At 38.4% G+C, this 27,291-nt stretch overlaps 2 protein-coding genes and 1 long non-coding RNA gene across 9 annotated transcripts in view; 1 reads left to right on the top strand and 2 right to left on the bottom strand.

The window, feature by feature from the left end:
• Positions 1-1,604, bottom strand: part of LOC143694754 (uncharacterized) — a 96,150-nt gene extending 94,546 nt beyond the window's left edge. For 2 of the 6 annotated variants that reach the window (XR_013183410.1, XR_013183414.1), the window contains exon 1: positions 1,023-1,595. This is a non-coding gene — a long non-coding RNA (uncharacterized LOC143694754). Of the gene's footprint in view, positions 1-1,022 lie in introns of all 6 variants that reach the window. The other 4 variants (XR_013183411.1, XR_013183412.1, XR_013183415.1 and 1 more) reach the window with 4 other exon arrangements.
• A 2,280-nt stretch (positions 1,605-3,884) lies between these two features.
• On the top strand, positions 3,885-9,854 carry RMP24 (ribonuclease MRP subunit p24). 2 transcript variants are annotated; one of them, XM_054639347.2, is made up of 5 exons: positions 3,885-4,083; positions 4,198-4,220; positions 4,972-5,171; positions 8,114-8,322; positions 8,742-9,854. In XM_054639347.2, the coding sequence occupies exons 1-5, from the start codon at positions 4,010-4,012 to the stop codon at positions 8,893-8,895; spliced, it is 660 nt and encodes a 219-aa protein (XP_054495322.2). In that variant the 5' UTR covers positions 3,885-4,009; the 3' UTR covers positions 8,896-9,854. The 2 variants fall into 2 exon arrangements, with proteins under 2 accessions (XP_054495322.2, XP_054495311.2); XM_054639336.2 differs by lacking the exons at positions 3,885-4,083; positions 4,198-4,220 and adding an exon at positions 4,224-4,567.
• A 1,374-nt stretch (positions 9,855-11,228) lies between these two features.
• The window catches only part of RPRD1A (regulation of nuclear pre-mRNA domain containing 1A), a 43,682-nt gene continuing 27,619 nt past the window's right edge, over positions 11,229-27,291 (bottom strand). The window contains exon 7 of the mRNA XM_054649024.2: positions 11,229-15,875. Within this exon, the coding sequence (XP_054504999.1) occupies positions 15,726-15,875 (150 nt within the window). The 3' untranslated portion in view covers positions 11,229-15,725. The remainder of the gene's footprint in view (positions 15,876-27,291) is intronic.

Genomic DNA, 27,291 nt, shown 5'->3' with positions numbered 1-27,291 from the left:
ATCACTGTGTCATAGCTTCACCTACGATACCACTTACAAAATAAATCCAAGCTCAAGAGGAACATCAGATAACTTGTCCTTTAATTACCTTTTAAAAGCTGATGGTTTGTTTCAGAATATGATTTATTTATTTTATTTATCAGCCTGCCTTGTTTCAAATGGGTACTGTCTGACTGACCTCTAGGTACCCTTGCATTTGCTCTGTGATATCCCCAGAATGTCAATGCTTTGATTCTTCATCTTTCATTTCCCATACATTTCTTATTAGTCACTTCTGGTAGTGGTGGCAGCTGAAGTGGAAGTTTATCTTCTGATAATCTGTACTGCTTTAATGGTTCCCGGCATCCTGAGGATATTTTCCAAGTGTTATGGTGACACCAGCTGAGATCTTGGCAATAGAAAAGTGTTTCACATGTTTATTTCCTAACTTAGTCTCTTGTGGTTTTTTCTGCTTTCCCAACCCTCTGCATCCCTTGATTTCTATGGCTTAACACCTTTTGTTATTACTGTGTTCTTAGTTATCACTTCTCAATATCTTTCTGATTAAAAAGCCTTTGAGAAACCTGAGGGCAGTCCCACTATGCATCCAAAAATCTCTTAATAAATTTCTCCAAACCTTCAAATCACATTTGTCTAAAAGCTGAGCAAAAATCCCCTCTAAAAGGAGAAACAATAGTCACATTTATATATATATATTTCTCTGTAAACTAGAGTCTAGGAACTATAGCACATAAACCTTGTAAAATGATGAGCACGTTTCAAACAATTCTAATACAAAATATGAGACATAAAACAGGTCACTGGTTTTAGCATGTCTTCAAAATAACATGTGCTTGGAAATGCTAATCCTTGTGGCATCACTATTCTCTTTTTTCAGTGAGAAAATGAATCATGCAGTAGCATGCCTGAAAAAGCAAAATTCTCATATAATTTCTATCACTCACTCAGTGTGCTCATGACTTTTATCCAGCTGACTGAACATTTATTATCTCACGTGAAAGAGAAGCTGTGAGTTTGCTCACCTTTGTCACCTGCAGGATCTTTGAAATGCCTCCTCTCCTGTTTCTTCCAAAGAGTACATTTCCGCATCTCCCAGTCGATCCCCGAGTCCACTGAACATGCAGACATCAATAAGTTCTGCTAAGTTATCCTACGTAACTCTGAAGAAAAAAGGACAGACTTGCAGATGCTGCAGAAGGTCTTCTCTACTCTCTTTGAAAATTTCGTTTTCTTGGTGGTCTGTCACAGTCAGGTCTCCGGTAGTAAACTGAACAACCTATCCTCCTGGCTCTTCTTTTCTTCTTTTTCTTTTCTGTAAACACATAATCAGGGCTTCAAATCCTTTAGGCATCACAAACTGTATTTCTCTATTGCCCTCTACTGACTGCTGGCTCACGCCGCCTTCCCGGAGAAGTGGCGAGCAACAGATCCGCGGTACGCGCTCCCCGCCGCCCTCCCCCGGATCGATAATGATACACGATGACCAAAAGTCAACACAAATCATTCTATTTTTTCCTTTGTTACAAAACACCAGGCAAGATTTACAGCCTGTTGGCCAGCCGTGGTAGCTACAAAACGCTAAACAACAGAAGCGGGAAGCAGTTTGTAACACGGCTCTGCTAACGTGGGCTTTTTTTTTTTTTTTGGTGAACAAAAGCCAGGAAAAAGTAGAGAGAAATGCATTCTGCCTTGAAATGAGGACGAATTCATCCCACTGATGCCATAAATACTGTGCCGAGGATCTGAGGGTTGTCTGTTTTTAAGGGTTTGGTCCTGCCAGCACTGGATGCACAGAAATACTGCCTTGTGATGGGAGTTCTGCAGGAAGGGGCTGGTAGAGAGCCATGAATTTGAGTTTTGGGTTTTGGCCATTTCCCCTTTGTCTCTAGTGCTTTGTTTAGCGCATTCAGCACCACACCTAATATGGGAAAGCCTCATGTGACGGGACCCGGGACGAGGCACATCACTCTGAGAGTGGATGGCACTGGGAGTGGCTGTCTGCCCCGCTTTTCGGACAAAGATGATCTATAATGCAAAGAGAATCCAACAAACTGAGATAAAAAAAAAGGAATGGCCCAGTGTTGTCTCAGGAGCAGAAGGAGAAAAAAGTGTACAAGCATTTCAGGCAGACTGGAAGACACTGAGAGAGAAAAAAGCAGGGATATAAAGAGTGTGAAAGTGAAGGTGGAGGGGGGGCGAATATAAATGAATCCTTTGCATTGTGTTAGTCATTGCCTAATAAGTACAGCACACGCTGCTTAATCAGGTCGCTCAGGCACTTGTTCTCAAAAGAAAAAGTGAATCCATGGTGCTGGTGCAGATGCTCTGGCCCACCTGCACCACTCCAGGGGCAGGGAGGAGTCAGGTCCCAGCTCCAGGCAAAAGAAAAAAACCCTAGCACATTTCCCTTTATCTAGGCAGCAGCTGGGAAAGCAGTATCTTTCTTGCCCCACCATTCTTCCTCCACAAACAACTTCCCTAGGGAACAAATGTGCTTAACAAATTATAGACACAGACCCACCCCTCAAAAAAGTATTGGAATTGGTTTTGCTTACTTATGGTCAAAAAGTACTTTCATTTTCCCTCACCAGTATTAATAAACGGGAATATTTCATTTGCCAAAAAATCTGTTGACTGATGGACACTGGTTGTGTTTTGAATGGATATTACATGACATCTCTGCTCTTCCACTCAGAAAAGGTAGGAGTTCGCTCAAAAATCAGGAGCAAAAAAGCCAGCAACAAGGCAACAAAAATGTAACATTGAATGGTTAATTGAAAAATTTGGTTTCATTAAAAAAATAGAGTCAGCAGAGGCCCTAATTGAACCTATTATGAACATTTCATTAACAAGTCCAGATTTATTGACTGTGTAGTAAAGCTGTCTTAAAGGAAGCCTTAAAATTTCTTTTCCCCTTTGCTTTTCTATTTTTAAAGCCCTTGGCTACTCCATGTCCGAAAATAAGAAATAATTATATTTATCCAAATTCCTTGACAGACTATCAAAGCCTGCTCAGCTGAATACCTCTCCTAAATGAACACCATTACCAATAGATCAAAGGATAAAAACGTCTAGCAAATGAGCAGGGCTGAGCGCATTAATAAAACACACATCGAAAGGTGAAAAGCTGAGGGTTTGGTTTAGGGGCTTTTTTGGGGAGGTGCAGGGGAGGTTTTTGGGGGTGTTTTGTGGTTTTGGTAGGGGTTTTTTGGTTGGTTTTGGTTTTTTTGTTTGTTTTGTTTGGTTTTGTTTGTTTTTGGTTTTTTTTTTAATTGGAGGACATTTGCAGAGTGATAAAGTCAAGTCTGCAGTCGCCAAAATCCATGGAAAAGGCACCTCCAATAGAGAGCGTGACAGATGAAGTTCAGCACTGCTGAGCATCAGGCGGATTTATGGAGCTGCTGCTGCAGATCTTTCACCTGGACAAGCCCTCACAGAGAAACGCGTGGCGTTCGGAGTTTGGGTTTTGATTTCTTTTTTTTCCCCACAGAATCACATAAAATTGTTAAGATTTGAAGCGACCTTTGGAAATCAGAGGTCCCTTGGAGCAGGTGACACAGTAACGCAGGTGACACAGTCCAGGTGGGACTGACATGTCTCCAGAGAAGGAGATTCCACGACCTCTCTGAGCCAGCCTAAGCGTTCTGCCGCCCTCAACCTAAAGCACCTCTTCCTCATGTTTTTTCTCCCTGAGGTAAAAGTTTCCTTTCCTACCGGAGAAACTTTTCATCTGGCCGGGGACACAAGCGGCTCCCCGGGGCGGGTGTCGCGCTCCGAGGGGGTTCGGGCCGGGCTCGGCTCCCGCGGCCCTTTCGCTCACCCGCCCACCCCTCCGCCGGGCCCCGCTGCCCTCCGGCGCCAACCCCGGCCCTGCCCTTCACCGGGGCCCGCCCCAGCCCGGTACCCTGGAGCTGCGGCCGCGGAGCCGCCAGGGCTCGGCCAAGCGCTGCACATCGCCCGCTTTCCCTTCCTTCCCTTCCCATCCTTCCGGCGGCGGGCGCTGGGCGCCATGGGGCGGCGGCGGGTGCTGGCGGCGGCGGAGCAGCTGGCGGAGACCTGCCCGGGAGAGGCGCGATTCCTGCTGTAAGGAACCGCGGCGGGGCCGGGACGGGCGGTGCGGGAGCCGGCGGTGAGGCGCGGGATGTCCCCGCCCGTGCCGGCGGCCGCGCCCTGACGCTTTCCCTCTCTCCCGTGCAGGTGGACGCTCCGCAACTCCCGAGGCGAGTGAGGGACCCGGTCGCAGGCGGCGGAGCCGGGGCCGGAGGAGGGGGCTCCGGAGCCGGGCGCCCCGTGAGCCCGGCGCGCTCCAGAGGAGGCTCCTGCTGCGGGAGAGCAGCGCAAGGACAGGATAGGAGCTTGGGAATGAATGCGGCTCACCCTTTCTCTCCCTTTGCCCCTTGCCGCTGCTCTGCCCCCGCAGGGCCGTGCCTCGGGGCTGCCGGCAGCGGTGTTGAGCTCGCCAGGAAGCAGGGCCAGGTGTCCCTCGGGGGTTTAGGGAGAGGCGCCCGAGTCCGGCTCCGGCTGCAGGAGATAATGAGGCGGATGCCAGGAGCGAGCCTCTTGTTGGGTCTGAAATTTATCTCAAAGCGTTTGTCTCGTTCCTGAGATCGTGTCATCTTCTCACACTTAAAATAGGCAAAGAGCTTTCCGAGACCTTATTGTCTCCGATCTGGTAGAAGATTGTGCCTACATGGCAGAATTGTGAGCCTCCTTTCCTTTACTAAAGATTTTTGGGAAGGAATTGCATTATTTTCAAGAAAATCCACAGTTACATATCGTGTAAACTTGTGCCATGCATTAACTTAGTCTGAATTGTGTACAGCTGAGCACATTCTCAGCTTCCTCTTGTGTTCTAGTGTTACCTTAAACACAAAAACATATACCTAGGTAATGTTAAAATTGAAATACACCATTTTAAAGTTTGGTTATAAAACATAAATATTTCATCCTTTTGCCTTTATTTATCTGTAGGTAATGAACGTGGATTAGAAAGGATATGTCCTTACTGCTTCCAGTTCCTGGTTCCTGACAGCTACCGAGTGCGCCTCAAACCAAAGATGAAAGTGACTCCACAGATAGAGAAGGTTCTTAAACGAGAGGCAAAGAATCATAAGCTTAACATGAAACAGACAAAGCTTTTGAGAAAGTACAAGGAGTCAAGAAGCATTCTGGTAAGGACAGTTATTTGAAACTGACATGTACACGATATTTCCCTAAATTTCATGTCCCTGTTTCAGTGGCAAAAAAAAGAAGATACAGAAACCTTTCTCTTAGAAGAGGAGCCCACACATTTCGTTTTCACGAGCATAAGACACTTTCTTTTTGGAATAACTTCTGTGCATAAATGACATTTTTTTAAATTTGCCTTCCACAATAGATAGATCATGAATACAAGACCAGTAAGCTTTTCTGTCAAAAAAATACCTTGTGACCCCACATGTTAGAGAAGCTACACAAACATCTCATGTACTGCCTTTGTTTCAGTTTATCACTTGTTGACCAAATATGTTTTGACACAAGCTTTACTTCATGTGTTTCACTAGCCTCTCATGGCTACATCAGATTATTATTGCCATCTGTATTAATAGAATTTTTTACTTTTGTCTGAATATTACTGTTTATAGAAACTCTTTTAAAACTAAACTACAGAGGTAATTTCAGCTAGTTGATGTTTTTCTTGAGGCCTCAGTTATTTTTCCTAAAAGTACTCAGGAATGTGACATTTAATTACTATTGGAAGAATAATAGTAAACATTTAATCTAGTGTTGCCAAGGTATGTACTGTTTTTAAAACAGGTTATGTGAATGGTTGTTGTAATAAATGAGACTGCACCCTATTGTGCCCAGCAGTTGCTGGTACACTTGGAATTTTCTTGAGTAAGAGTCTTGTGGTTACAGGAGTAAATTTTGTGAAACCAAAAACTATGTAAGAGTCAATTAAAAATTTTAAACTGAGGAATATATCACCAAGGTTTTTGGCTGTCAGACCAAAATAAGATGCTTCGTAAAGGCACTCTCCTCAGAATGTAGATCCAAGTTGAGCTTCAGAAAGGACATCTGAAAAGGTTCTTCACCCAGAGGGTGGTTGGGCAGTGGAACAGGCTCCCCAGGGGAGAGGTCACAGCACCAAGGCTGACAGGAGTTTAAGAAGCATTGGGACAACACTCTCAGGCACATGCTGGGATTCTTGGCATGTCCTGTGCTGGGCCAGGAGCTGAAATTCGATGATGTATGTGGGTCCCTTCCAACTCAAGATGTTCTGTGATTCTTCAGGCTGACATGTTTGCTTTATTTTTCTGGTATCCTGAATGTTGAGGGTACATTAAGAACTGTCCCTTTAAGCAACTGATGAACAGAGCAGTGTCCTATGAAATGATGATGGGCTCTTAGACTTATTGTGTAACTGCAGAGTGTTTGTTAGGGACACACTGTGCATTCATATGAGTAGTTTAAAATTCAGTTTAAATAGGTCCAGTTTAAACTCTGGGTAATAGTTTGATCTTGGTATGTAATTACAGTCTGCTTTACTTGTGCTTTGTTCAGTTTAAATTTGTCCTGTGGATTATGATTTGTTTCTTGTCTTAAGTCTTTAAAAATGCTGTCAGCAACTGGCAGCTTTCAAAATTAGCAATGTAGATCCCTGTAATCTAATTCCTGAGACTTGTGCAAATGAAAATTCCAGTGTGGTTGGAAATTAATGCAAGCAATAATGTGACAGGTTGAACCTCTGAGAACTTTCTTAGCAAGTAGAACTTGATTTTAGATTGCTTCTGGCATAAAAAGGCATATAACATAGGGACTGTTTTAAGGCTTTAAAAGTTTTTGGAGTTAACTGCTGATCCATTTCAGGGAATGGAAATTAGCTGTGAAGTGCTATGATTAATCCAGTAATTCCTGCATTGTAAAGTGATCACCTCCATTTATATTCCACGCAGTGCTAAGTCACCATGAATGGTTGTTTCCCACCTGAATTTCATTCAGAAGAACTTGAAAATATGTCAGTACCTAAGCACTAAAATAGTTAATGCTATTTATTTTTTTTTTAGTTTGTTAGGCTGACAAAATATAATGTCTAGAGGAAGTCAAAACACTTAAGTAAAAATGTTTCATTTCAGCATCTCTAAATGAAATTTTTAATAAACTATCTGAATTTACGCACTTTGAAATGAAGAATGATTTGGTGTAGATGTTTTCAAAACTGCTTAGACGTTTTTGTGACAGTCTTTTGAGTATGTTATTTTTAACCAGAAGCATCACATAACTGTTTTTCTGTCAGTCTAATTGGTGCCTCAGAAAGCTGTCTGGCTGTATTACTTTCATATCTCTTAGTATGAGTAGTTGCCATGGCAGTGAGGGATATCAGGAATGCCTGACAGCCTCTGACTGGGTGATGTGATCAGTTCAGATGCACCTCTCAGCCTGGTGTGCTGCTGAAGTTCCCTGCAGCCTAGAGGTACACAGAGAGAAGAGAAAGTGCCCTTTGTTTAGAACATCCTCCTTGTTGTAATAAGTACTTTTGCCATAATGCAAAGCCTTGGCTTTGTTCACTGGGACTTGCTGTTTTTAGTAAAATAGATGACTGGGTTTGAGAGTTTGGTAATTTAAATATTGTATCTCAAGATTCCCTGAAAAGTGTGCAATATAACTTCATTGGGGGTAGAATATGTTAATGACTTTAGATGACACAGAATGTCAAATTTTTTAGCCAAATTCCCAAGGTATAGGAGTACTCCAGTATACTCAGTGTATCTTGTACACTCAAAATACGATTTGCCCAGTTCAGGTGCTGTTTCATGTCTTTACAGGGTTGTTCTCTGTATATCACTGTACAATATTATATTCAGCAGTATGGGTCCCCTGAAATTAGTTCGTAGGGAATTGGAGTAATTTCTAGATAAACCCAGAGGATGTATTTGGCTTAAGAAGCCTGAATTAAAATATGAGTTACAAAGTGTATCTTTGTACTTTTTAGTATCTCATGTTTCACTTAAGCAAATATTTAATTTGTGTCATGGTATTTGGAGAACAGTTTGAATAATTCTTCTAATGGCTTTATAACATAGAGGTGGAAAGACTGAAAGAGAGCTTGATACTTCCTTTCTTCTCTCCATAGCTGGTTACTTGCAAATCTTGCAACAAAACAACAAGATATTATGGTAAAAGCAGGGATTTTCTGGCAGCCAAAACACAAAATTGTGGCACTCCAGGTATCAAATCTAGCCTGAAGACACCAGATGTAAAAATTCAGTCTGCAAAGAAAATGACACCTGTAAGCTGCACTAGGTTGGGATCTAAAGGGAACAGTCCCTCATCACTTTCCAGGTACCTGTTTCTTTCCTATTTGAAGCAGCCCTTTGCCAAGTAGAGTGTATTAAATCTTCTTGATTTTAGATCAGTCAACTTTAATAAAGTTTAAATTGATAACTTAGTGTATTTCTCAGTTGGTACAGTTGAGGAGATTTTAACTTATGGTTGAGAATTTTAACTTTTCATCCTTTAAAATCAAAGACTTTCATGAAATGCCTCTGTGTGCAAAGAATACCCAGTTACATTTGTGTCTTTAATGCAAAATGTCTGCCTAAAATTTGCATGACAAAGTAACGCTTCTGACTGTTAACTTGCACATAAAAATACACTATTTCTCTTGGATATTTTTCACTCAAATTATATATGTGTGCTTTCACAGTTACTTTATATTCTTATTTCTCTCTTGTAAGACATTTGAATCTTTTGTTTTTCAGGACACTTGAATCTGGACAGACAACAACCAACTCTGCTTCCAAGACTCCTCGAAATTCCAAATTTCACTTTTCTAAGCTAAAACGGATGCTTGACCTAGAAGAAAAAGAGAAAAACCAGAAGGCAGATTTCAAAACCTTCTTGACTTTACTTTAGTTACATATTATTTCAAAGTAATAAAGATTACAGCAATAAATATTGCTCGTTTTAGTAAATCAACAAAGTGATTTCTTTAAAACTCAGGCTAACATCCTGTACCTTGTGGAAGCATAGATCATGTTTTGTAGAAGGAAGGTCTGTTTCTAAGGGAAGTGATGGTCTGCCAGAGGGAGAAGTAAAGATAGCCAGTTTAATATGCTTGGGGATCTTGGACATGTTTTGCAGTTTCTGATGCCCCAAGAATTAAAAGCCAGGATTTATCCTTTGAGGAGGCTGATGATGACCATCAAGACCATTTAATTGTCAACATTAAAGATTATCAATTTTATGTTTGGCACAGAGATAAGAGAGGAAATATAAAGTCACTGTTCAGGACTGAGGTTATAGCCTGTCCTGCATACAGTCTGCAGTGAAAGTTCTGCACGTGGTGCTTCACATTCCCCCCTGAAAAATAGAGCCAGTTAGTTAAAAGCATTTACTTCCTTGGATTTAAAGGTCTCTATTTTCCTTTTCTTTTGGTAGTTTACTGAATAGTTTACTTTAAGTGCCTTTAGACTCAGTGAACACTACTTAAGAAATAGGACCAGCAAATAACTTGGTGGACTGGGAAGCAGTCCAGGGCAGGGGAGAAGAGTTTGTTGTAAACTGTACTTAAGAGTCTCAGAAATTGGCATGTAACCTTTTTATATCTCCTGTACACTTGCACAATAACTGAAGGACTCACTGCTCATTCTCTTTTGTGTACACGTAGGATAAAATGAACTGCCACTCTTTAATCAAAATACAAACCTTGGAGTGTTGCCTTTTCCAGTGTAGAACTTGGCATTAATTGACCTGTTGCTGTACTTACAATCCAGTCCTCTGGAAGAAATACTTCATTTTGTTGATGGAGAATGTTCATTGCACAGAAGTATTTGAAAATACTAATTTTGCAATAAATTTTCTTATTAAAAGTACACACATTAGGTACTGCTATGCTTCCCATGAGGCCTGTGTGAAACCAGCTCAGGCATCTGCTGTGTTTTAAGGTGCCCCAATGTTAATGTGTTTGTTAGATCAAAGCACGTTTCCCCGTTGTCCCTGTTTACAGTGCTTCTTGCACAACATCTTGCTGTCTCAAGAGTGCATTCTTTTTGCATAAAACTACAGAGAAGGATAAAAGACTTGAAGGGGGGAGCACAACCAGTGTGCAGAGAGAACTAATGGGTGATCTATCCACAGGATCACAGGACAGCTTGTCTAAACTATGCATTTCCAAAAATGTTTTGTAGGTGGTAAGCATTCTAAACACCAAGAATGTTACCTTTGCAGCACACTATTTGTTAACAGAGATAGAGCCTTGTCATGCTCCAAACAACATCTTTTTTTCTTTGGAATTACCAGAGTTGTCAGATATGTCTAGATGTGTTGTTAAAAGGGATTGTTATTGTGAGCTATTAGACTTTATTCTGGGAACAAAGGGAAAGAAGTCATTCAGTACATGCCTTTTCTTGTTTTACAATTGTGCTTAAAAATGCTAAGTAGAAATATTATCCAGTGCTTTTACATTATTCCTAAGCCTTCAATGGAGTGTTCTTTCTGTTAACTGGACTTTCACAGAATTGGTGTGCTGAAAGATAGACACACATATGTATAAACATATCTCTATACATAATATATATAGTATATACATACCCACACATTAGAGGCTTACATGCAAGCACAGACTACACACATACATGCAAGTCAGGCACTCTTCCCTTCAGGACACATTACCTTCCTGTACTTGATGAAACACTGAAGGCTGTTGGCTGTGAGAGACTTGCTGAGCTCCCCTCCAAAGCACTGCCAGGCCACATTACTGGCTTTGTGTTTGAAGAGCTGAAAGAAACTCGAGAGAGGAAATGCCTTCTCTGATTTCAGAGAGACTTTGTAAAACAAGAGCAAGAAGGTCTCCATTGAGCATACAGCCCTGGAAAGAGGCATTTGAATAGAGAGTGGGAATTACTTCCCAGCTCACACAAATTCTACTGGGCAATGGTATGTGTATCACTGGCAGCACTTGTACCACACTGAAAATGTTACAAAAGTGTGTCTTAAAATAACCAGCTCAACTAAATTTACAGTTCTAGAGACAGAACCTCAGACCCTTTAACACACTGCTTTCTCACCGAAAACTGTCACACAAAATACAGGGAGTAATAAACCTCGAAATTAGTATCAAACATTTCCTCAGCATTATCACTGAGATGAGATCTTGGCTGCTTCCTGAGTATAGGGAGCAGTTGACATTAAAGCCATTTCCCACCATGAGACTGAGAAGGCAAGCAGGGAACAATAATTTTCAAAGATGTTTTTACAACAATGTTTTATTAAATATGAAAGAGCGTACATACAGGTGTAATTCTGAGGACATAAATTACACAAGGATTACAGGTTCTGTCAGAAAAGCACAATAATGAAACATCTTTACATTTCAAACTTTTCTTGTTAGCTTTTAACAAATAAGTCTATTTCTGTTGCAAACAAGTAATGAGTGCTATTGAACTTTTTCAAATTCCCACAAAAACATCATGCTTAGTAGGATACTTCAACTATTGTAAATATGAAGTCAGAATTAGATTCCTAAATAACACGATGGAAGAGGTTTACTACTTAATCAAGATAAATGACACACTGAAATAGGAGCCGAGACAAAATTGGTCATTCATTAAAAAAAAAATTCCACTTCAGACACTATGTTTAGGTCTGCTTTCTTTACTTGCAGGAATAATCACTGTGATTAAATGTAATGAGCAGAACTGGCCTAAATATTTGTAAATGTAACCATCAAATTTTAGACGTGCTGGTTTTCACTGATTTTCCCACTGAAAAAAACCCACACCCACAGATCTATTTCCTTATGTTTCAAAAGGCTCTTCTGCAGAGGGCCAACCAAGCCTATGTATGATTTCCACGTCCTCCATGGTCATCTGCACTCCTGGCTACTGCATCCTTCCTACATATGTGTTTAGGTCATCATCAAAGGACCAGACTGAGTTACCACTGAGATGTGAGAGCAGAACTAGTCTGTTCAAGTCCTAACACAATGGTTTTTTTTAAACTTCAGGTAAGCAGGAATGTAATTTCATCATAATGAAAGCTCTCAATTTGACACTCAGAAGACTACTCGGATAAAATACATAATAAGCATGTGGTTTGGGTTGTGTTGCTAGGGATTAACAGAGGTGCTTTAATATATTAATACAAACATTACAGAGTGAATCAGACAAGCTAGTATTACTGCAGGCTGTGGTCTAATTTCCAAAAGAAGCCATGAAACATAATTTCTAAGAATGGCAACTTTTGTAACTAAGGACTTCACATTTATTTTTAAAACCACAAAAGTGGGGTATTATTCCTGATATCTTTCAAAACATTCTGCAAAAAACACAGTTTGAGCCTGCAAACACTAGAATATACATACAAGCAGTCCCAGTGACCTCCAAGGTAAGCATTCTCATATGGCAAAGTGCTGCAGGAATATCTTTGCTTTTTTCAGAGAATGCTTAATAAAAGTGCAATATAGTGAAGCAAATAATCTAATTATTATGACTTTATTATTAGACGAAAAATATTCAGATATTTTATAATTGTGCCTTTTGTATGGCAGGCATTCTGCATTGCCTAGAGCCAGACCACATTAGAAGAGGTAGGCAGGGTATGCCCACACATTTTCTTTCCCAGGATGGCAACACCCCAAAGCAGTTCTGTGGTACAACCCCACCTACAGATAAAACATTGTGCTGCCCAGTCTCACACATTTCTGTTTTGACAGAAGCTGACATGTGGTTTGCTTTACCTTTCCACCCAGGCATGTTCTCCCTTTTGTCTCTTCGGCACCCTACCCTTCCCCACCCAGCCTCTTTTCTTCCTGAGATGTCAGAAGTATACGTACATTAAGCTTTGGAACCTGAGAATTTGGAGGTATTTTTTGACACTACAGGGCTGCATCTGTACTCTACCATGCTATCTCCTGCTATACTATTACAGTTACAGTATAAATCTCCTAACTACTTGATACCCAATGCCTTTCCCATATAAATAAAAAAAACCTCAGCATACCATTCAGCCATTAATATATGACACTTGCTCTAAGAGTGACATTGCCTTTCACAAGCCCTCTTTTCCAAGCAAATATTGAGGGATCATTTCCAAAACCCCAGCTATGAAAAACTCCTTGAAGTAAACAATTTCACAGTAAAATAAGGAAAAATATATCTAGAAAATAACACTCTCTCAAAATTAAAACTTATAAACAGGAAGAAAAATTTGAGGTTTTTTCCTCACTCTTTTATCAGTTCTACATTACCTATAGATAAGCAATGTTATCACTAGGAGTTATGAATAGGAAAAACAGATCCAGTGAAGTAAATGTCATGTTTTTTTTAAAACATTTGAGAAATCAAGAAAATTCAACAGTCAACTTTATTATTACAACTAATTTCAATTCAGGCAGCAAAAGATTGTTTAAGCTTAATTCCCTATGATTCTGAGTATCCAATATAGGTCTTTCAGTGTAGTCTAATAAGCCTTGTCACTAGACTTATAATCACCTCTGGGCATAAATTAAGTTTTCTATGGATGGAATTCAACCATGAACTCACTATTTATGCCTCTTGTTTTATGATTTGTTTTAGAATTCCTAATAGATTAAGCTGGTTTAATATATACCACAAATTTGGTGCTATTCTTTAGCAAAACTGAGCTTTAACTGCAACTACAATGCACATACATGTGTGTAAAAATTTATGTGATGAGTTTAACATTCTGGAACAGAAATATTTAAAACATTAAAATTGTATCAGAACATTTTCTTATCAAGAATCTACACTGAAAAGATGTCAGTAAGTGTTATTTAATTTTGCATATTACACTTAAGAAACTAAATATTCTGGATTCAATATAGTCACAGCTCTTTTTTTCCTATAGAATGGAAAATTGCCACTCAAAACTGAAATTTTTGGACCTGTAGTGAGCTCTGATAACTATTTTGCGCACTCCTATTTGTCAGTCAGAATTTTTTAGAAAATCAGTATTCTACATTGCATGCTATGGACTTCTATGTCAACAGCTTGTATTTCTATCTTTTCAGGTTTTTTCCCTACTTAACTGAGGTCTTATTCATAGCAACTTCCATGAGAAAAAGTAACTGGATTGAGATGCCTATTTCCAAGTGGTGTATGTATTTTAAAGAGAGTGGTTATTCTCCATTCACATCCTACAACTATTTTAGTGATTCGCCCTGTAGAAGCCAATAACAAGTGACAGATAACTACCTTGAACAATTTCACTCCAGGACTGTTTTGAATTGTTGTGGGTTTTGAAAAAGAAGAACAGCTTTTTGTAAAAAAAATTGATTTTATGTGAGGTGTATTAAACTTGTAAACTGTGAACTGAACTGGTACAAAACAATGCCTGACAAGTGCAAAACCATGGACAAAATGCAATCATAAAACAGTCCTATGATATATCCAACTCAAAACACTTGCAGCCTAGGTTTTTTAGGTCATCAAAATGCCAAAGGTACAGGTAGGCATTTTTAAAATTACTCAGTGATTACATGGCTCATTCCGGTGAATTGAAAAGCCGTAACTTTCTGGCAATGTGCTAAATGCCTATCTGTATCTTTAAGTTTTTAAGTGAACTTAAAAGGTGATTCATAGTATGGAAACAAGGATTCTTGACAAATTTAGCTGTTCCCAGACAAATACCACATTTATGGCATGCCACAGAGTTTTTTAACTGGGCAATAGTTTTCTGCTGTTTGAGTTATACACAGGCCTGAACAGTCTCCTCCTGTTGTGGGAGGAGACAAAAAAAGACAATCAAGATTTATTTGCTGGAGCAGGTGAAGGCGGGGAGGTGGTAGCCCATGCTGGCCTCCAGGGTTTCTCAGTGGAAGAGGATGTACAGTACAGCTGTATCACCATTTTGTTGCATGTACGGATGGTACATTGTCAAATTTTAATAATGGGCACTTAGCAACTGAGACAGTTTAGAGAATGACCTTTCAATTTAATTAAAACTGTAAAATGGCTTCACATTTCTGGGATTAACCTTTTTAGATGGAAACAGATGTTCCAGAACAGGATTAGATTGCAAATGAATGGTCCCTCGATTTAGAAACTAAGCAGCTGTAAAAAGCTACAATTTCAAAACATAATTAACTGGTCAATTTTATACTTTCTACATGCTGACTTCTAAATGATACAAAAATATTGTAGTATTTTGAGTTGTTTGAAGATCTGCTCAGTGTAACATGATTAATATTTTCCAATAGAAAATTGGTTGTTAGCATTTACTTCAAAAAAACCCACATTGTTTTGGGAGTGGGTAATTTAAATGTAATGGACAGTAAGATCACTTTTAACTTTGCATTAAATTGAATTGGCCTTCTTGCAAACCTAAGCCTGTGATTTCCACGTTTCACTCTCCCACTAGCAATGGAAATGTCTCAAGTTAGAATTATGTTTTGATTATATATTGATCTACATTACATACAGGGTACATAGGAAAAATCTTAGCATTTTTTTTTATAGGGCACCCAACTAAAATCTTTACAAAAGATAATTATTCATTCTTCCATGTAACAGACAGAGATGCCACTTTTATAAATGTACCCTTATGTTCACTCACCAATAAAATAGTAAACAAATCAACTTTTTAAACCATTTTTTATAAATTATTAAAGTATTTTTACTGACACTCTGCAACAATATACAAAAATAATACTACAAGAGTACCGATCGGTCTGGCCTACCCCTCATTCCACAGAAAAGCAGAGGCTATGGGGGGATGTTTGGGAATCAGTCATCGCTGTAGATGTCTCCTGCAAATGGTAGGTGTACATGGCTGCCCGTGACGTTGGGAAGTCGAGAGAGATCAGGCAGGTTCTGGATGCGTGACCTGAGTTCTTTCCGTACTTGGGACACTCTGGCTAACTTGCGTTTGTACTCCTGTAATGCAGAAGAATTCAATATGAGGTTTTATTGCCATTACCATCCCTACTACTTACTGCATCTGTGATTTTTCCAAACTTAGTATTCCTTCTGCAAGCTAGGTAAACAGCCTTTAACAGGAGAGAACCCAGAGATTTGGGTATTTAGGAGGCAGAGGTATCAGCTCTAGCATTTTCCCAGCAATGGACTTCAAAAGCATAGCCATGGGATTATTTTGCTTTAAATTCTAAGAATATAAATTCTAAATAAGGAAGACAATCCCAGCTAACACAACCACAGGCTTTTCTCCATGTAACTAGGAGAACAGGATTATTGTTAAAACTTAATTAAGGATAGTTGTTACACATATTCTACTATCAGTAACAGAGGCTGGAGGGATAAACTTACTGATGTCAAAGAAGTTACTTTCATCTCATACTGCTGAAGTAATAAAAACCAACCAAATATCCCCTAACTAGGCCTAACAGGGCCCACCAAGATGATAAATGACAAGTATTTTGTGTTAACTTTTATAATAAAAAACATATTACCTCAGTACATTTATAGATTTAACCCTGGGTTTTCAGAAACTTTTTGAATTGGGAACTAAGGATTTCATATTGTGTTGGAATACAGGTCAAACCACTCACAATTGATGTATTTAATGATTATGAGGCCCTTTTCATTTGAAACAACATTATATAAATAAAGTTCAACATCGTAAATCAGTGCACTAGAATATAGTCAGTGGTCGCCTCTTAAGAACACAAGACATAATGGAGAAGAATACCAGCTTTTATAAAATGAAAACAGTTATTCCAAAATGTAAGAAGATCAATGTATATAATTCACAGGAATATTTGAATTTCAAATACTTGGAAACTGTGGAAAGCAGAAGAAACTAAGCACTAGCAGACAAAGCAGTGCTTCATGAAAAAATACCACAATTCACAACACATCAAATGCAGATGCTTCCTAGTGTGGCTGCATGTTTTGCTGCAGCCTAAGAATGGCTGGAAGTAACAACACATAGGTAATCCACACTGGATAATTAGCCCATGGAAAACCAAGATCTCATGACTATAACTGCTTTTAAATAACAGTGGGGGAAAATTCTACATGATCCAGCAACAGTAACAAATATAAACACTTGATAATTCCAGCAAGTATGAAAACACTGTGCAAATGTCTATAAAAGGTAAGAATCAGGCTGTTTCTTTACAAGCTCTAAACACAATTTAAAATATGTTACTATATTGTTAATAGCATGGAGTAATAAGGAAGAATAATGAAAAGATCTTTTGGTAGTAGAACCCAATGCAGTAGAAAAATGTAGTAAAGAATGTTAGATAATGGGACATGACCAAGATTATTGGACAAGGTCCAACACAAATTTAAAAGGTTTGCAACTACACGACCTTCTTATCAGTGGCAGTAAGAGAACCATGAGATACCTTAAATTCTTTATAAGAATCATTATGGGTAGCTAAAAAAAATTCGAATCTTTACAGAGGAGAAAGAAATAGTGTCACTGAATTAGGATCATCAATTTATTGGCATCATTTCTATTTCAAAATCAAATTTTACATGCAGATTTCAATGAGATACTAAACACAGTGAAAATACTACAGATGCCCAGTCAGTGGAACTGTAAACCCTTAGTGATAGTACCCAGGGTAAAGCAGCATTTATTTTAGGATACAGGTGGCCAAAGAAGTCTTACAATTGTGAGTCCCTTGGTGCTGTGAAAACTTGCTACAGTTATCCAAAAATATTCTCTTTGGTGCAAGTGACTTCAGGACATGGCTGTGGAAATGAAGGTCTGTATCCTGACGCTGTATCCCTACACTAGTGCCTTAAGACCACAAATACTTTACTGTTTCATACCTGATTTTACAGCAGCATCCAGAGGCCTCACTGAGCAGACTCTGTGCAAGACACGTAGTCTTTTTCCAGCATGTAAAAGGCCAATCTCAGGAATTCTCACTATGCATTTTAGCCCAGGATGCAGAGACTCCTGACTATTATTTTAGGGAATAGATTTTATGCCAGAAGACAAGACCAGCTTCAGGTTTCATTGTTTACTAAAACAACCATTTTGGTGCTGTACAGAATACCAGTCAACTAGAATCCCTATTTTCAGAAGCAGGATGCTTGGAGATTGCTCACTGGGTGACAAGGATTTTTAGGAAGCTAGGTGATCTTGCCTCCACTGTGAAAGATGTACTGCTATACAGAAGAGGATGAGCAGAATTGTAAGCAGAATCAATACACTCAAGAGGCCTAAAAATCATAAAATATATTAACTATAAAATCCCTCCTGCAGTTAATTCTTGTAAAGAACTGAATTCTGCCCAAGTTTATTCTCTATCAATGAGGAATGTAAAGCCACAAATCATTATCACTTCACAAGCTTAAAGCCTGAAGTTAGGCAAATAGACACAGTCACTTAGCAACAGACCCAGCAGCTATATTCTTGCTAGACTTTACTCCAAAACCTGCAATGTGCCTTATATTAGACTGTCAGTTCCTTGACTCCCTTAAAGTTCCCTTTAGCTGATAATAAATCATTTCCATAACAACATTGCATTTCTGACATCCAGCATTTTCCATATAAATCTGCCTGGGACTTGTTGCCTAGTGACTATCAGCTAGATCAATACTACTAACAGTAGGTTCCTTTTCCTCACTAAGGAAAATGTTCTCATAAATTGTGTCTCCCACATAACACAGTCATCTTCCTCTCACCAACATCTCTGGCGTAATGCACTCTAGGGAGACAAAATTTGTTCCTTAAGCCTTCTCAGAAATATGAAACTCTGAGAAAATTTGCTTGAAGTCTCTACTGCAAAACTAGAGTAAAAAAAAAAAGGTAAGGTTTATAGTTGGTTATATTATTGATGCAGAATTCTCACTGTCATATTTTCTGAAAAATCCCTTCACCAGGATTTCTTCTCCTGGGAAGCTGAGAAGCCTCAGAGAAGAATGAAAACAATAATTATCTGATTGCTTCTCCTGTGTTTGCTGCTTTGGAATGTGGTCTGGACATTGTTTACCAACTGGTCATTGTTTGACTGGTTTCATGTGAATTGTTTTAACTTAATGACCAATCACATCCAGCTGTGTCGAGGCTCTGGAGAGTCACAAGTCTGCCATTATCATTCTTGTTAAGCCTTCTGTCTCTATCCTTTCTCTATTCTTTAGTATAGTTTTAGTATAGTATTCTTTAATAAAATATAATATCATAAAATAATAAATTAGCCTTCTAAGAACATGCAGTCAGATTCACTCATTTCTTCCTCATCCTGAGGACCCAGCAAATACCATACAGTATAAATTACAGAATGCAATTTTAATCCAATTTCAGTAATCCAAAGCATATATGAGATCTGAAACTGCAGATTAGATGTTCACAGCAATCCTCCTCCACAAAGAGAAAAAATATTCACCTATCCAGAGCACCTAATTTTCCATGACACTCCTGAAACTATTCTAGAAATCACTGGAGATGTCCAGTATTTATGACTGGTGAACAAGTCCAAAAGAGGCCTGATTTTCAAGTACAGTGACTCAGCAGTTCAGAGGCTTTTTTCAAGGCAGCTGCTGTTCACAGTTGGATTCTATTTAAAACCACTAGTCTCTTCTGAAAGGTTTGCTTGTGTATTTTTACAACTGTTATTATTGTCCTGGCATGACCTAAGTAGTCCTGGACTGCTGGAATACAAGTATTAAGTACTCATTACCAACAACACTCACTGTATGTACAGCCTTTACTGTTTTATCATAATAGCATGCACATGTACCTACCACCTTTTTCCTCAGTGTGGATGTTGAGAGTATGACAATGAAAGCAGAGAAGTGGGAACTGGGATATCTAGGTGTTATTTCTAGTATCGTGGCTCCATTAGAAATGCTGGACATTATACAACCAAGTAACAATTTAATCCTGTTTTTGACACTTTTAACTGTGGAAATCCTCATGGAGAATTTCAATTTGATTGTCACTATGATGATTTTAACATAAATTTCAAATTACCCCTGTATAAATAAGGCAAGATTTGAGACATTTACTTCAGAGAGTCAGGGACAGGCAGAAGTATGATGCTTTATTTTGTTACACTGAGCTTAATTTGCATTTCTTACTACCTATGGAGAACCTTACTTTTGGTATATTTGAGCAACCTGATGTTTGGAATTAAGGTCTCTTCAATTTCTCCAGTGGCTTAAGCTAACACTACTTTCAGGCAATATTTGTTTTTACTTCCAGTCATAAAAGCAGGTTTATGAGGTAATTAGAACTTATTTTGCTCATTAGAGTCCCACCAGTTATTACAATTTCCATTATTTGACAGTGTATATGGATATTTTGTGAAAGCAATGCTAATAACATATGGATTTGGAATCCAGATTAATAGTGATTCTCTATCAAAAAGTACCAGGCAAAAAAGCCTAATAATTTTTGTTTAGACATTACAGACATCATAAATAATAAAAATGTGGGCAGGTTAAACAAGCTGTGCACTGCAGAGAATATATTCCTTTCCAAATAAAATAGATCTTTATAAAGATATTTTGCAATAGGAAGGTGCTACAGATAAAAAACTTCATGGATATGCTTTTCCTTTATATCATTGATATGACTTTGAACCTTCATCTGATCACTGATGCTATGGAATGCACCAAAATACCATGTGGTAGAACATGTATAGCAAAGCAAAAATAAAAGGTTTGCAGGAAAGAGAAGTATTTAATCTACACCCTCGTTAGCTAGAGAAAGGTAAGGTGGAAATAAATACTTCAATACAGAAAAACAAAACCCAGACATTTAAAAGGCTTTTAAGGTGTTGAGGGCATGTGTGTACACCAGCATGCATGGCCTGTATGAACACAGTATTTAAAACTGAGATCTCTGACTTTCTAGGTCCATTCCAACCTTCAGTTTCAGGTGCAGATGTCAGAGCTGCATCACAGAGTAAAGGCTTTTCCTGTACTGTGTCCAACAGTGCAGAAACTACTAGAATGCTTCAAAGGTTCAGATGAAAGCAAATGTCATGTGATAGCCTGATATCTAGATTCTGAAGTTCAGAATCACATTATTTATAGACTCTACCTTACCCAGTTTGGGTATTTTTCTGCAAGAAGACTGACGACTAGATTCAGAGGACTCAGGTAAGCCTCACTATCACCTTGGAAAATAGATGAGCAGGGTCAAATTTTGCACTGCCTTTGAAAATTTGGCATGGCTCACATTTGTCAGCAGTACAATTAAAAGCTCAACCTATTTACCAGTGTTTAGGATAAATGAAACCCTGAAATAACTTTAGGAGATTGAACTGATATCCATAAGCTTCACACATGAGGTAGAACTAAGGACAGTTATGACAAGTTTAGGAAAGGATGGACTTGACTAACCTTCCATTGCACATGGCCTACTTCCTAGAAAAGATTTTTCTGGAAGCATGCTTCAACTTTTTAAATATGTTAATATCTAACTGTTTTGCATTTGGTCTTGCCAAGTTTTGAACTAAGTAAATAGCACTGAAGAAATGAGCAACTATGTGGTGACTGCTTTATTTTGTTTTGTTCTATGCACTGCCCCATGCATTACGTACACATTATTCTGTGCATAGATTTACTAATATTCTCAGGTTTTCTAATGGCAAGCTTCACCATTACAAAACACAATTTATTCTTCAGAAACCTTCTTTGAGCTGACAGATGAAAATGAAATGCATACTCTAATTCCAGGTATCTCATTTTTTTTAGTACTTAAAATTTCCAAGAAATTAACACTTCAAAGAAATTTTCTAAGTTAAAGTATTAGAAACTCCTCAGCTTGTCTGCAAGTGAAGCAATAGGAAGCAATCAGCTCAGAAGTTTGAAATCCACTAACTAAATTAGTGGCCATCTGAGGAAAGCTTGATTATGTGACTTTGCCTACCATCAACTGTTATGCTGTGGTACAGACTGGAATAAACTGCAGACTTTCAAACCACAAATTCCTGTCTGGAACAGTAGCAGAAAGAAACTAAACATTTTATCAGGACACTTCCCATTTGAAGTGTGACTATCACAAATGCAGTCTTCTCAGTGGCCTCAAATTATTCTTCCTGTTTCTCGAAATGCAATTTTTGTCCAGTTTCTTCCAGCCTAAACAGTATCTCAAATCTCATTCAATGCAGCCTTGACTCCTGGCCTCCATCTCCATTCCTGGAACATTGCTCCTAGAACCAACCTTTGTCCAGAAAGGATATTCAATGCCTCTCAGACTCCTATCACAGCTCTACTCAGACACAATACAAACACTCACAACTGGTTTTTGACTACCTCTTCCCATTTCTAGCTTTTCTGATTCTGATCTAAATTTCTCCCTCTCCAATCCTGGTCTCCATTTATCAGTCTCTCTATAGTTCTGGTTCCAGTTACACCTGTTTCTTCCCAGTCCTATACTTGGCCTGTCCCTATTCTCCACCTATATAATATCTTTATCAGATCTATTACCTCACATCAGTTTTTGCTTCCATTCTTAGTCCAAATGAATTCCAGTTGATTTCAGTCCTACATGGTATTACACCCTTCTGGCTGGTCATTCCCTTCTCAGCCAGCTAATCTCCTATTCCATTCTTTACTGTAATGTCTAGTCCTGGAACCCCTAATCTTCACAGCTTCTGGAGCCAAGTTCCCTATGAACTTATCCAAGTTTTGCATTCAAACCCATTGGCTCCCATCTCCCCTTTATTTAGATACATGGGAGCCACGGACAACTACCCATGGAAGAAGTTCGCACATCACAGAGAGGAAGTGGCCAAGCAGCACGTGGCCAGCATAGAGAACAACTGTACATGATTGCAACTGCAGAAGCTTTCTTTAGCCCAGGCTGGAAAACTCTCTGGCAGACATCTTCAAAGAAGTTACTAATGTTTTTAATAATCTCTGATGAGCATAATAAAAGTAAGATAGTTTTTTTTCAAAAGGCTAGTAATTTCATTAAATTCAAGTTCATTTTCATTAGTATATTAAAATGCATGTCCCCTCAGAAAAAAGGATTTCCTCATTTTGTAATTTGAGAAAAAACATAAATTACTCAAAGCTAATTTTTAGGACTATTTTATTATAAACTTGTCTTTAGCCTTTCTGTTGAAGATTGTGTTGCCAAAAAGGTGCCCAATGTTTGGAAAAGTAGAAGAAAACAAAACAGGACTTGCAAGCATTCAGGGAGGTGGTGGAGTCACCATGCCTGGAGGTGTTCAACAGGCACTTGGATCTGGTAGTGGGTGATGTGGTTTAGGGGTTAGAGTGGTAGAGCTGGGTGGACAGTTGGGCTGGATTGTCTTGAAGGTCTCTTCCAATCTTGATGATTCTATGAGTATACTTAATTAGCAGGGATATTACTAGGCTGGCTTAGTTTGCATTTATCTCCCCTCAATCATAAAAGGTCCAGGATGATGAATATTAATTTATAAAATATATTACTATATTAAGACATTGATTTAATTAGTCAATCTCTATGAGACTATGATTTAATTTAAAGCATTCCAGGATGGCTGATATGAGCAGCAGCTGAAATGAAGGATGCCTGCTGGAGGTTACACTTAGTCTACTTGTGTTTTATTATCTGATACAGCATTTATTTAGCCATTATAATAAACTCAAAGCTACACACTTCCAAGAGATGCTTAAATTATACTGAATTCTTAAGTTTCAAACACTGGCTGACAAAATGAAGCTTTGGAGAACTTCTGATGATACGCAATCAAGTACTTCAGAACAATTCTGAGTAATTTTCCTCAAATACTCAAGTTGCTACTCTGCACAGGCACACAAGGAATAAAGCAGAACAGTTTTGAAAATAAGAAAAAAAAAAAGTAAATGGCTGGAGGCTTATAGATAGCTTCTTGAAGTTTCACCTATACATGGAAGATCTACATGAAATCCAAATTAAAAGGGTATCAGTGTTTAATTTTAGAAGAATTAAAAATGAGTGAAGAATTTTGATGGTCTATTAGAAAAGCATGTTTTAACAATGCATTTAAGAACAGTTGTGCAAAGTCTTCAGGCTCAAATATTTACTGTACCTAACAGATGAACTGTAAAAATCTGGATGTGTCAGATGCACATTCCTCAGTTTATGCATCCTTTGCCTGCAGGTCATTACAACAGCCTCAGTTCCAACTTCAGATTTCACATGTGCAACTCTCAACCTAAAGCTCTAAGTATTGAACTGCAAAAACATGGACTGTGTAGTTCATAATTTAGCAGACACAAATGGACATCTTAAAGTATGAAACTGCTGTAAAGCTAAGACTACATGTACTTATTTTGAAGATGAAAGTGAATCTGAAAATGAAGGTTAACACTGCAGATCACTAGGTAGGGATTTATCTATTGCTAGCCAGGTCACAACTCTCTCAGATCTTTATCAAAGACAGATCTAGGTAATGTAGAAGCATAAAACCTGGTTTTATTGTAGCAAGGCTAAGCACTAGGAGCATTCTAATCCAAGCAACATAGAACTTAAAGCAGGGTAACAGATATAGCTGTTGCAGTGTAGAACCACTCAGTGTTAACCTGTGGGCAAGAAAGAAAATGAGAAAGTGACCTGAGACTGGGTCAAGCTAATAAATTAGCTTTATTTAGGGTGAAATAAATAAAGGCAGTGAAGATAGAGGACCCCAAATTTCTGCTACAGGTGAGTCCACACTGGTGACCTTGTTCATTTAAATAATCCATCAGTGTAGGGTCTATCTGTGCAAAACTGGTCTTGGACATTTTGAAGAAGTTCTTCCAACTACTTTTTTTTTTTTTTAGTAATTCCTGTCCATCTTTTCTAAGTTCACAAATTATTCCTATCCAACCCAAACAAGAGCTGTGAAAGCCACCTTAAATTTCAAAATAGTCTAACAGCACATGATTTTTAAAGATTTTTAATGGATAGTTCTCATAGAAGTCAAGAAATGCTATGGGCCATCCAATATGTAATTGTTTCCAACATTCTAATCAATTTTATCAGCTAGACAGTTTCATATTACACTTGTCAACTCATTCTCACAGCTTCATTAAGTAGGTTGAACCATCTATTTTAGATACCTGGATTCTCAAGAGGAGCATTAAGTTAAAGCTCAAACATAAGCATTCCAAGGCCTGATTTGCTTAATGGCAGTTGAATATGCTCAGTGTCAATCAATAATTGAAACTATAGTTTACATGACTAATTAGAGCAATTCTGTAAGACAAATTGTTGACATGCTGCATGGTGAGTTCTGTGTTTTTCTCTCATTTTGTGTGAAGTAGGTATTTCAGATGCTGTGTTTAGCAATGGGGATGGGAGCATAAGAAAAGCAAAGCTGGAAAGGAGAACTACACAGCAGCAATAGATATTTTGATTTACTTGCCCCTCAAACACCCTGCAGGAGTATCTCCAGTGAAAACTCTACTATGCATGAAACAAGCCAAAAATTGCACTTCTTCCACGACCAACAAGATTCATAATGTAAATTTTCCAAAAATGGACATAGATACAAGTTCTATAATTTAAAAAATTGTAGAAAAAAGTGCTTTTAAAGAAAGTGCTTACCCTCAAGCTTTAGTATTAAAATATTATGACTAGAAGAAACTGCCTTAGAAAAGTGATACCAATAGAGAGCACAGAACAATTCCAAGAAAAATTCACAATGAAAAAGTCCCTTATCAATCAACCAATTTCAGGCAGCAAATTTGGCACACCCACATGTTTTTTACATTTTTTTACCCAATTCCAAATTGCTCAAATAGCTGGTTTTATTTTATAATAAAAAAGGTGGAGAAAGAAGTTGTCAGGGAAGAAATTATGAGAAATCAGAGGAAAAAAATGGTCTAGAGAGAGAGCAAAACACAGAACAAGTAAACAACATTAAAAGAACAAGGAAAGATATTCACAGTGTTTTCTGCAATTCTCCTTTCCCATTATGAACTATATTGCTCCCAAAAGCCTACAGATTGCAATAACCTGACTAAAAATATGCACATCTTTCTGTGATCTACTGATAAAGCATGTATCACAGGTTACCAATCACAGAATTACAGAATTTGGTGAATTGGGAGGGATCTACAGGGATCACTGAGTCCAACTCCTGCCCAGGACTATCCCCTAGAGTCACACCATGGTTCCTGAGAGCACTGACCAAACACTTCTTGAACTCGTCAGGCTCAGTGCTGCAACATCATTTCAATCTAAAGGATCTTAGCTTTTTAAAGCACCTTTCTTTCTTTCAAGCCACCTATAGTTCACTAAAATGATCTTTAAAATCATTATCCTGGTTTATATAGAACTCTAGGAGTATCTGTGGGGGTTTCCATTCTGTATGTCTGTATTCCTATCCAGTTGTGGATGAAATGACCTTGGAAGATCATGAGGAAAACATAATAAGTTAAATGTTGTTACAGTAATTTACTACTAAGATATTTGCAAACAAAATCATGAGTAATTCAGTAAACTTGTTACTGGGGGGAAAAAGCAAATGATTCAAGAAATTCCTTCAGTCTTCATCTTTACACAGTGTCAAAAGAAACAGAATTATACAAAGCAGTTATCACAAATCACTTAAATTCCCTTTTTTGCCATGTGCTTCTTGCATGTCAAAATGCAAGTCACTTAGGTATATTTTCACCAAGTTCATTACCCTGGGTTTCTTGCATGACAGACACTTCAATCTTCTCTATGATTCACACTAAATCTGCTCTCACAAACTTGATACTGCTTTAAATTTGCACCAAGGGTTCTGGAGAAAATCTCAGGCTCTACTTCCAGTTGCACAGCCTAAAATAAGAACTTGTACAACCTCTCTTTTAAAAAGTTGGTTTTTCTGACAATGTCTTAGAAAAGCAGGGCTTTAGCAGATTTGCTGTCCAAATTAATGTGCAAAGTAATGATATCTGTCTCATTTCACTGGTGAGTTGCTTCAAATTCCCTCAGAAAACAAGAAATGAAGTAGCAATGGAAAGACTCTTGCTGCAGAAAAGGGCTTACCATGGTGGCAAACTGAATTGAATACAAATCCAGTATACATGGCTAGTATAGCAATTTAAGAACTTTTTTATTAATTGTCTATCCCTACTTGCTCTTAAAACCTTTAAGGCTGGTCTCTCCATGGACTCATGTTTCCAGATCTCTTGTAAATGTGAAGTCTGAAAGAAAAATAAAAATATAGTACACCCAGCATCTGATGACAAGAGAAACAAAACCAGCAGGTCTGAACCTGCAGCTGATGTTCAGGCAAGAGCTGGACTGACTGGCTGGCACAGCAAAATCCTCCTGTCAAGACCTGTTTGAGATTTCTGGTGTGCTGGACACGATCTGTGGCAGGCTGGAGTGTGTGTTTATGAAGAACTACACAAATGCCATCTGGATATATGTTTCCAGCCTGCCATGAGGTAGAGGGATTGAGTATTAGGCCCG

Source organism: Agelaius phoeniceus, chromosome 1 (assembly GCF_051311805.1).
Source record: "Agelaius phoeniceus isolate bAgePho1 chromosome 1, bAgePho1.hap1, whole genome shotgun sequence".
In the NCBI taxonomy this organism is placed as follows: domain Eukaryota; kingdom Metazoa; phylum Chordata; class Aves; order Passeriformes; family Icteridae; genus Agelaius; species Agelaius phoeniceus.
The sequence above is the reverse complement of the archived record's forward strand: the minus strand, read 5'-3'. Positions and strand labels throughout refer to the sequence as shown.

Bases quoted from the DNA above. Each gene is read 5' to 3' on its own strand.
- RMP24 (XM_054639336.2), top strand. From the start codon at position 4,363: ATGAATGCGGCTCACCCTTTCTCTCCCTTTGCCCCTTGCCGCTGCTCT. The intron at 4,568-4,971 runs GTCTGAAATTTA...ATTTATCTGTAG, and splicing joins AGGAGCGAGCCTCTTGTTGG to GTAATGAACGTGGATTAGAA. The intron at 8,323-8,741 runs GTACCTGTTTCT...TTTGTTTTTCAG, and splicing joins AGTCCCTCATCACTTTCCAG to GACACTTGAATCTGGACAGA.